Consider the following 10,114-nt stretch of genomic DNA (forward strand, 5'->3'; position numbering starts at 1 on the left):
ACAAGCCCTTCCTCTTTGTTGTTATGATACTGGTTGCGTGGTGTTGGCAAGTCGGTGGCTATGAGTGAGATTTTTGCATTTTCTAAAAAATGAAAACAGAAAAAAAAAAAAAAAAAAAACCCGAAGCACCAAAAAAAAAGAAAACAAAATAAAAAAAGCTTTACGAGGTACTCTACGAATAGAAAACAGGGGTTGCGATTTGCCTCTGGACAAAAGAATGTATTTATTTATTTATTAGTGTAATTTGTTTTTGGATACATAAACATAAACGTACAACTGGTGCCTCCACGGCCCTTTCAAGCCATGATTTTTTTCTTGCACCTGAAAATTCATAATGCCATGTACCGGCGACCTTATAGACACGACGACATATCATCATCAAAACTCCGAACATGATACAAACTTGACTTTGAAAAAAGAAAAAAAAAAAAAGAAAATAGAAGAAAATCATATGCACAAAGATGAAAATATCGCATTTGACAACAAAAGGGTCATCTGGGACCGGACAATTCATCTGGGCGGAGATTGGAAGTGGAGTCCGCGATGATCCAATCAGCATTTGGTTGTCGGGTATGGTTATATTCTTGGCGGAATATCTCCTCCTTCTGCCATTCTTCCCACCTCTCAGCTAATCCGTCACCTTCGAGCATTCTGACAACATCCGACATTTTGGGGCGTTCCAATGGGGCGCCTTGTGTGCAGAGCAATGCCACCTGGATTAGTTGTTCTACCTCTTCATTGATGTAATTACCATGCATATCTTCGTCAACTAGCATTTCCAACTTCTTTTCTTTCAGAAGTCCTTTTACCTGAAATTTTCAGAGATGTCACCCTAAATAATAAGTGCTCATTGGAGAGACCAAAGATATTAATGCCAATGGAGACAACTTTAAAATTCATAGCATTTAAAAACATCATATTGCAAATCCTGCAGATCATGATGAAAATTTCCTTCAATGAAATTGTCAAGAACTTTGTTTTAAATGCGTTAAGGGAGATAATTTTAATACCATCATGAATATTGCTCGACTCATTGAATCATATTAGCAACACAATAACAGCTTTGCCAAGAAATTGAAAGCAGCTTTCAGAAAAGGCTCTTAAGATGAACTCAATCAATCATACGAAGATATCCAACTTAAGAAACGTGCTAACATAATACAAACAGATTGCGAGTGTGATAAATGCTTACCCAATCTAGCAACATGACATCATCATCGTTGGCAAGCCGAGCAAGATCAAAAGCCCTCTGTCCAGTGATGAGCTCCAGAAGCATGACCCCATACCCAAAAACATCCGTTTTCTCTGAAGATTTTCCGGTGGAGAGGTACTCAGGGGCAATATGCCCAATTGTGCCCCGTACAGCAGTGGTAACATGGGTATCCTTGTAATCCATAAGTTTAGCCAACCCAAAGTCTCCAACAACTGCTTCAAACTCCTCATCCAATAATATATTTGCAGCTTTGACATCACGATGAATGATCTTTGGGTCACAATGATCATGCAAATATGCAAGGCCTCTTGCAGATCCCAATGCAATTCGCTTCCTTATTGGCCAATCAAGTGGGACTTGTGTTTCAGGTCGGTCTACAGCAATGCCCCAATTAGACCATGAGATCATTTTAGAGATTAAGCAGGGTGAGGAACAGATTCTAAATTTTGATTTCCAAAAGTTCCAACATTTGCTAAAATTTTGGGCCAAGCATAGTTTTCAAACCTTCAGAATTTCAGATCTGTAGACAAATATTTATGGTTTCCTTTGCAACATAAACTGAGAATTATATTTGATGGACTTGAAGTCAGATTGTCAATTGAAACACAAATAAAGTAGATTGCATTAAATCAACTAAAATTTTAATTTTTATGATAAACAAATTAGAAAAGAAAGCACATGAAGAGGCCAACAAGTACCTCTTAAACATGATGCAACACTTCCATTGGCCATGTAGGGATAGACAAGCAACCGTTCCGTGGGCGTCATGCAAAATCCACGTAAACGTAGTAGATTTCGATGAACAGCCATACTGATCATTTCTACTTCTGTTTGGAACTGTAGCTCCCCACCTTGAGTACGCTCCTCTTTTAGTCTTTTTACAGCCACAAGAGAGCCGTCAGCCAAGCGTCCTTTGTAGACCTTACCAAATCCACCTCTTCCTAGAATATTTCTATTGCTAAAATTGTCTGTTGCAACTTGTAGTTCACGCAGGGAAAACCTCTTGAGCTGTCCTAGATGAACCTCTGGATCCTCTTCAGCTGCAAAGAGAAGTAAAGGCAAAATGCATTAGATACAAAACCATAACAATCAATTTAAGCCATTTTCTATTTAGCCCACTAACCAGGTACGTCAAAGAAATGATCCTCTGGTTTTCTTCGTCGCCAATAAGCAAGTGCGATTGCAGGGGCAGCAAACAGCAGGGCAGCACCAGCAGCAACCCCTCCAGCAATGGCTCCGGTGGCACTATTTCCTACCGAAACAACATTTTACAATTGCAGATATGTAAGTTAATTACTTGTGTGCATTCCCATCATCACCAACGAACCATTCGACTAAAAGCCAATTCCATAGAAGTGAACAATGCAATGGTTTAAACCATACGGGTGCAAAGTCTAGTGCGAAGCAACCACTCACTCACAAGCTGTTAATCTAAAGAAAGGTGTAATTGAAATAAAGTGCAACCTACATCAAGTTTAAAACTGACAGTTTTGAGACCAATGATTTATACAAAAGTGATTGTGGAGGTTTTTCTAGGAAAACTAAATGGTATTGTCTGTGCATCATAGATATGTGGGGAATTTAAAAACCTACCCATACTGGATAAGGAATCCAATGCAAATGCAATTCATTTTTGTATAGTTGCTTCAAAAACATTGATGTGTATGAAGTTTCTTCATCCGTAAATTTAGAAATACATGAAAGAAAGAATTATAAAGACAGACAATTTACAAATCCAGCCAAGTAATCTGTGACAAAGTCTGAAACAGGTATCATGGGCAGAAGTTCCTAACTTGACGATAGAAGAATAAAATGTGCTGGGAAACACAACACAACCCACTATCAGCAACATATTAGGGATAATGACGAAAATAAACATAAATGTAACAAACCTGAAGAAGCAGACGGGGTTGGTGGAAGTGGAGGTGGTGGAGAAGCCGGGGGAGTTTGCAACAAATTATTAGCAAAACTGAAAAATGGAAATATGGTTGTTAGCATATATCTAGACGACTCACCCAACTCCACTACTATAGAAAAATATGTTACTAGAAACAAACCTGAGGGCAGTAAATAGTGAAAAGGAGCCATTAACTGGGATTATTCCAGTTAAACGGTTGTTTGACAGATCACTGTGTTCCATTTGGAAAGAAAGCTATATTATCATATTTTGTAATAAATTATGCCAATCAAAACTAATAAAAAATAAAACAAGAAGAAAAAAGCAAAGAAGAAACCACCTTAACTATTCATTAAAATAATAATAATAAAAAGAAAAATACATAGACTTGGTACTCACAGGACTTGAAGTGATGCGATAGTAGTCAACGACATGGGAATTTTATCAGTCAGACTGTTGTTGTTGAGCCGCCTATGCTTGCAGAGAAATACATGGACCAGACCATGGTGTGTTCCAACCAATCACAATAGTCATCCATTAGTAAAATTATGAGGGAAAATTGACTTAGAAACAACTTTCAGATGCGCATAACAAATTCAACATACAATCAGACAGGCACTCTCTGCAACTAATCCTATTTGCTAGATACAAATAAATAGTAGATTCACAAAATAAAAGTAAAATAACAGAGCTTGGTACTGTCATTGCGTTCAATGTGATCCTATTTGTCATTACAATTTACAAAACAGTTGAACCTTGGGTAATCAACAACTATGATGGATGTATAGGATTGTTGTCCAAACAAGTGCCTGCCCTTTCTTAAACAAAATTTTATATATAAAAAAAAAGGTGCTGAGCACCACACATGAAAACAAAAGGAAATACTTCTCCATATCTCCTCAAAATTCCGAGTCAACAAAATCCAAAAAAGAATCAAAATAAATATTCACCCATTCTCACCCAACTAAACCATATTCCGTCATCCAACTATACAATAAATAAAACAAAAAATATCTCTCTTTACAATGTGCACTGAATTCTCCACTCCCTCAACAGTGCCCATAACCCACACCTTTTTCCTCCTGCTCATCCAATAGGTGCCTGATCTTGCAAGAAAGAAGGAATTTGTACAATGTATTTATGCTAGAATTCTTGCAATATTTCCAAAATCTTCTTCTATAATTTACGACGAAAATGAGACATATATTAAAGGTGAATGCGTAACGTGAGGCATTTTACTCCTCATCATGAGGCGAGGCGTAAACCTTAAGGCATTGAGGCACAAGCATTTCAAATTTTAAATTTTTATATTTAATAAATAATTTAAATATTTTAAAATAATAAATAAATACATCAAAATTAAATATAAAGGTGTAAATACTTTTTTGCTTAAGGCTCAAAGAAGTTTTGTTTTGTTGAAAGTGAAATTGGTATTCTTTAAATTTTAGTGATTGAGCTTCTCACTAAGCATTTACTTTGTGCTTTTTCTTAATTGGTAATTTACTTAATTTTTCTATAGATTATAGTTGCACAAGGGGTTCTTTTTTATTTTTTTTATGTCTAAACCATCTACTAGACTAAGTTTAACAAGACCCTAAGACAAACTCTTTATATGCGTACTTCTCACATGCTTATGCATAAAAAGCATACAAGACGCACCTAAGGCGCACATCTCAGACTGTGTGAGCAAGCCTTTGGGGAGTAAAATCTAAAAATCAAAGCCTTGAGGCGTTTTGCCTTAGCCTCGCCAAAACGCTTCAAGGCGAGCCTTAGTAAAGCCTTTTAGAACTTTGGTTCTAACACTAAGAGGCATGCAGATAAGTTTTGCAACTTAGTATTAATTTTCCTTCAAAATCAGAGTCATGCTATGCTATGTATTACAACTAAAAAAAAGATATTGATGGATTTTTAGTGAGCAAGATGGCTCAAAATGAAGTTTGCTTCCATTATATGCAGTCCAGATTCATATTAATTTATGGATTCAGAAATTAGAAGTCCAAATACTTTCGGAAACACTATGCGAAGCCACAATCCAAGAGTTTTAAAAAGCATAAATCAAATTGACAACCCCTGATATTTAGGTTTAATACATAATCTCCCTTGTCATTTTGAGAGGTAAAGCGCAATAAATTTAACAATAAAAGTAGAAAGTCAAAGGAAGTGTAATTCATACAGGAAACGCAATTTCTGAAGCCTGCCCAATGTGTCCGGGATGGGACCATTCAAATTGTTCAGGTAAAGATCCAAGCTCACCAAATTTGTTAAATTCCCAAGCTCATTGGGAACTTTTCCACTTATGTTGTTACTATAAAGCTCCCTGTAACAGAAACATGTTAATAACAAAATGAAACCAGAGAAGCATGCAGAAAAATCAGATTGCAAGTTAAAAATAAAATAAAATAAAGAAGAAAAAGCGAACCATAATTAAACATCTATATGCAATAATGCGATAACAGCACATAAAACCAGGACAGAGGTTAATATTAGAAGGAAACTTCAAGTCAGATATATCAAGACATATTAAAGCACATAAATTCCAGATTCAAGTCTTGAAACAAGAGGAAAATTTTGCAACAATAGCAAGATGAATGCAGGGGAACAGGAGAGGCTACAGACATCACCAACCATGAACTACCATTTTTCAGATAAACTAACACGAAAAAATAATACAAATTTATAACTTTGTTCTAGAGGTCAGTTCCCTCAACTTAAAAGATGCAAATAAACACAATCACACAGGTCATGATGAACGTGTTCAAGGGAAGTCAAAACACATCCAACACCGTTGCAGATGAAGTTGTAAATGATTCCAAAAGCTAGCAATGCAACGGTTGAATAACGCACAATAACTTGCCTGGCCACCACATTCCTTTATACTAGTACAAAGTATTCTTCATTATTATGAACTATGAATTACATGTTAGCGTTGTGTCCTAAAAGCCAATCTAGAACATGCGATTGGAACAATGTTGTACAATAGCTTACCATTTAATTGACAAAAAGGTAATTTTGGTATCATGTTTTTTTGTGTGATATTGGATACATGACAAGACTATAGAATTACAGTTGAGAAGACATGTTCTTAAGAGTTAAAATACTCGAATATTTTATTACTTAATTCTTAAATGTTCCTAGTTATAGGATTACTAATTTAGGCATAAGCAATCCAGTTAACCTGGCACATGTTATGCTTGCATAATTGGACACCTGGCCAGTCGACTAGTCTTAAGCCACTTGTGTGGAGACATTAAAGCAAACATGTCAAGTGCTTGTAAGAGAACAAGTCCACAATCGTATGGATCTAATCCTTCGCGTTGGTTGTGAAATGGTCTAAATATTGTTCATTAACTTAAGCCTATATAGAGGTAGTTGTTGGCCAAAAGCTTCTTGCTTTTCCATTATGGAACTTTTGTCCACATCAAAAGTCTATTGGGTTGGCAAAGGCTAGCACAAGCACGTGTCCCTAATTCTATTTTTTCACTTGAGGGCTTGCAAGCTATGTTGGGAAGTCTATTTCTCCCCAACCAATTACCTTCACTCAGAATGATTTTTACATTCACAATACTCTAGCATCATATCAATCAAACTTGGGAAGTTTCATCTCGCTTGCTATCATCCCTATTTTGGCATGAATTTCTTCAAGGGAAGCAAGTCACTCGTCACCACATTATTTGTCTTGATCACGAATTGTGACCAGCCTCCACATTATCTAGTAATGCACAATTGTTGTCATCTCCTTTTCTTGGACTGCACCTCACTATCTCATTAAGCTTTTGGTTCTCATATGCAATAGGTTTACCTTATTGTACTACGAGCACGTTGCTTGTGACAAAGTCTGATGCATCTGTGTTTACTTCAATTGGCTTAGTGTGATCTGACAACTGTAATACGAGGTCATCTATAACTGCTTGCTTTAGGTCCTCAAAAGCTCTGACACTCTTCCAATCAAATAGAACAAGAACAAAAATCATAGGCATGTTGTGTGTGGATCCTTAATGACTTAGCGCCTTCCCAAATATTGTTTATACCTAATCTCACAATTTCCATATTCCAAATCTTCCGATTCCCAATACTTTTCAATCAATTTATTTTATTTACTTTCTATCAATTCACTCATGCTCTAAATCCCCCTTTCCTTGTGGGTCAACCTCGGACTCAGAGAATTACTACTTCGTGATGACTTCACTTAGGTAGCGCTATCAAATTTGTAGCAAGTCTTGAGAGTGTTGATCACAGCACAATGAAAGATTCAAAAGATGATTTATAGACTACTACGTATAGGAAGTAATGGGAGTTCCACTAAAGTAACCTTGATATTTTTTACATTGCACATAATTATTTTCTGAACCTAAGAAGTATTTGGTAAAACATAACACTAAAACCATACTTTTATTAACAATTATAGCAATGTTAGCCATGGGCCCATTTGGTACAACTTCTTGCAAGATGAAAGTTGATAATTAGAGAGTAGAACCTAAAAAAAATTCTTCCTCCAGCTTCTCGATGACAATCTTTCTTTAGCTTATTTAAGTTATTTTTGACTCATAACCTGCTATAACTTGCACCAAACAATTTGGCACACATTTAAAGAAGGAAAAAAAAAAAAAATAGAAGTAGCTACCATAAACTACACCAAACAGAGTCTATCACCCAAAACCCGTTACAGTTATAAGCATATGCAATCAACTATCAAGAGCTTCCTAGATTTTCCAAAGTATATATTTCCTATTGAAAGCTCAATGTGAAGACATCATCTTGAAAGTGAATCCTTATTTTCTATAATTGATGGAAAAAGTTTGAACTTTGCATGAACAACGTATTGAACCACGTAATCCCCAAAGTCCCAGTATTAGAGTGATCTTATTAAATACAACTATTGGAAATATTACAGTTCATTCCGCATTCAAAGAAGCAACATAATAATATAGTAATGTGGAAAAACAAAGAGCATGTGCAGCTATTGCTACCACCACTAAAAGAAAGCACAAAAGAAGAATCTCTGCAAATCAGGGTCTTATAAGAAATAAAGGGAGGAAGATGAGTTGCTGAGAGAGACAGAGAGAGAGAGAGAGAGATGACCACAAGAATAATCCATTAAGAACAACAAAATAGATTTAAGTGAAACAATTTTTTCTACAATGAAGTGGGACTTACAAGTACTGCAAATTTGGAAGCTGCCCAAGTTGTGAAACCAGTTGACCAGATAAGTTTGCATTTCCAAGATCACTGGGGTGTACACAAACGGAGACAATATTTGTCATCACACTACTGACAATGGAAGTACGAAAGCAAAAATAATTGCAACTAGAAGTTACATTACAAGCAAGCATGTCACAACAATTGTCACACAAGTTAGTGGCTTACACTCTTGTAACACTGTTATCACTGTTGCACGTAACGTGAAACCATGTGCAGGGATTGACAAGTGTAGCGTCCCAACTTTGCAGAACATTGTTAGGATCAGCTAAGTTGGTCTTCAGCGCATTCAAGGCATCGCCTGTTCTTCATGAAAGAGACAATCATCAGTTGCTCATCAATAACATGAACACGAACAACCAACACATTTTCTAACACTCATGCAAAGATGATGATTTCCAAATTCCGCCACTTAATTCAAATTTGGTTAGTACAACGACGTGGTGGGTGTAACGCCCCAATTTCTATAACTCTGATTAACGTAATCCATAATCACTTCTTTATTAGATATCCATTATAATAAAAGGAGTGATTATGGATTTAATTAACAATAATCAGAGTTATAGAAATTGGGGCGTTACAGTGGGCATCCATCTACACACTTTGATAATTTGAAATTTGCAGAACACATAAAAATTGCACTAGTAAAGCTAAGTAAGCACCAAAATTTGTGCATAAATAGGATCCTATCGATATTATATAATGTGAAGAAGCTCATCTAAAACTTCAAATTTCAAGTTTCAAATTCAACTAATTTTCAAATAATCAAACTCTTAGATAGTAATTCATAGCTCCTAACTCTCCAATTGAAGTTCAAACCTCATAACTAAAGAAATATATTAATGCAGTGATTGCCGATTTTCGATTATGCAAAAGTCCATACCCAAAGAACACAATCGAACAAGCATGTATAGACTCAGAAAAATGGTCAAAATCGAGGGTAACAGAAATCAATACGCACCTTCGGCATTACCAGAGACATGTAGTAACCGAGAAATCACCAGAAAAAGGCAAAGAAGAGCCGAGGCCGAGATCGCAGAGACAGCTCGATCCATGAGAAGAAGCTAAAAACCTAGATTCCTCATCAACTCTTCACTCAACTAGAAGCACTACGAAATCGAACACTCCGTTGAACTAAACTATAAAAAAAAAAATATTAAAAAAAAAAAACCCTAATTCTGTAACAGCGGAGCTCATTAAACGGGAGAAAGCTAGAAGTCGTCGTCGTGGAGGGAGATTATGAGAAAAGACCCGAGCTGACTTCGAATAGAAGATAGTTGTTGGAATTTTCTATCACTTTCCCGAGAAAATTAATGAGGTCAGAATGCCGGAGAGAGAGAGAGAGAGATATGGAGAGGAGGGAGGGGAGGTGGAGTAGTCGTGGGTTGGGGCTGCTGAGTCAAAGGTTCGCTCTCTTTCTCTGTGTCTCTGTCTCAACTCGACTGGTATTCTTTCACACAACAGTAAATTATTATTATTATTTTTTTGAGTCTTCTAGATCACAAGTTCACAACTTCACAAGAAAGCAATAAAAGATATGTCATCAAGTATTTAATATATATATATATATATATATATTTTATGAATTTTAAATTATTTTATATATTTTTAATATTAACAAGGGTTATGGAACACTTGTTAATACTATTTATCTTATTCTTATAATAAAATAAAATTAATTTTTTAAAATTAATTTTTTTAATTTAAATCATAATATTTTAATTTATTTTTAATCAAATTTATTTATATATTTTTATTAAGTAAAATTAATAAAAAAAATAATATTTTAATTATGGACTGGTTTGGCA

At 35.5% G+C, this 10,114-nt stretch overlaps 1 protein-coding gene across 1 annotated transcript; it reads right to left on the reverse strand.

Annotated features, from left to right (window-relative positions):
- Positions 1-206: 206 nt before the first annotated feature.
- On the reverse strand, positions 207-9,840 carry LOC114306778 (BRASSINOSTEROID INSENSITIVE 1-associated receptor kinase 1). The gene is made up of 11 exons (XM_028252067.2): positions 9,268-9,840; positions 8,475-8,607; positions 8,265-8,336; positions 5,284-5,427; positions 3,510-3,581; positions 3,271-3,342; positions 3,106-3,182; positions 2,337-2,465; positions 1,912-2,253; positions 1,193-1,587; positions 207-809 (listed from the first exon to the last, which is right to left on the reverse strand). Exons 1-11 carry the CDS (start codon positions 9,359-9,361, stop codon positions 492-494), a joined length of 1,848 nt encoding a protein of 615 aa, XP_028107868.2. The 5' UTR covers positions 9,362-9,840; the 3' UTR covers positions 207-491.
- Between the last annotated feature and the right edge of the window lie 274 nt (positions 9,841-10,114).

The sequence above is a fragment of the Camellia sinensis genome, chromosome 12, assembly GCF_055761805.1.
Source record: "Camellia sinensis isolate YWXY chromosome 12, ASM5576180v1, whole genome shotgun sequence".
NCBI lineage: Eukaryota > Viridiplantae > Streptophyta > Magnoliopsida > Ericales > Theaceae > Camellia > Camellia sinensis.

What these genes read in the sequence shown, in the direction of transcription:
- LOC114306778 (XM_028252067.2), bottom strand. Translation starts at nt 9,361, where the DNA reads ATGGATCGAGCTGTCTCTGCGATCTCGGCCTCGGCTCTTCTTTGCCTT. An exon ending in GATAACAGTGTTACAAGAGT is followed by an intron (nt 8,337 to 8,474) that starts GTAAGCCACTAA and finishes TGTACACCCCAG; the next exon opens with TGATCTTGGAAATGCAAACT. An exon ending in AACCCCGTCTGCTTCTTCAG is followed by an intron (nt 2,466 to 3,105) that starts GTTTGTTACATT and finishes TTGTTTCGGTAG; the next exon opens with GAAATAGTGCCACCGGAGCC.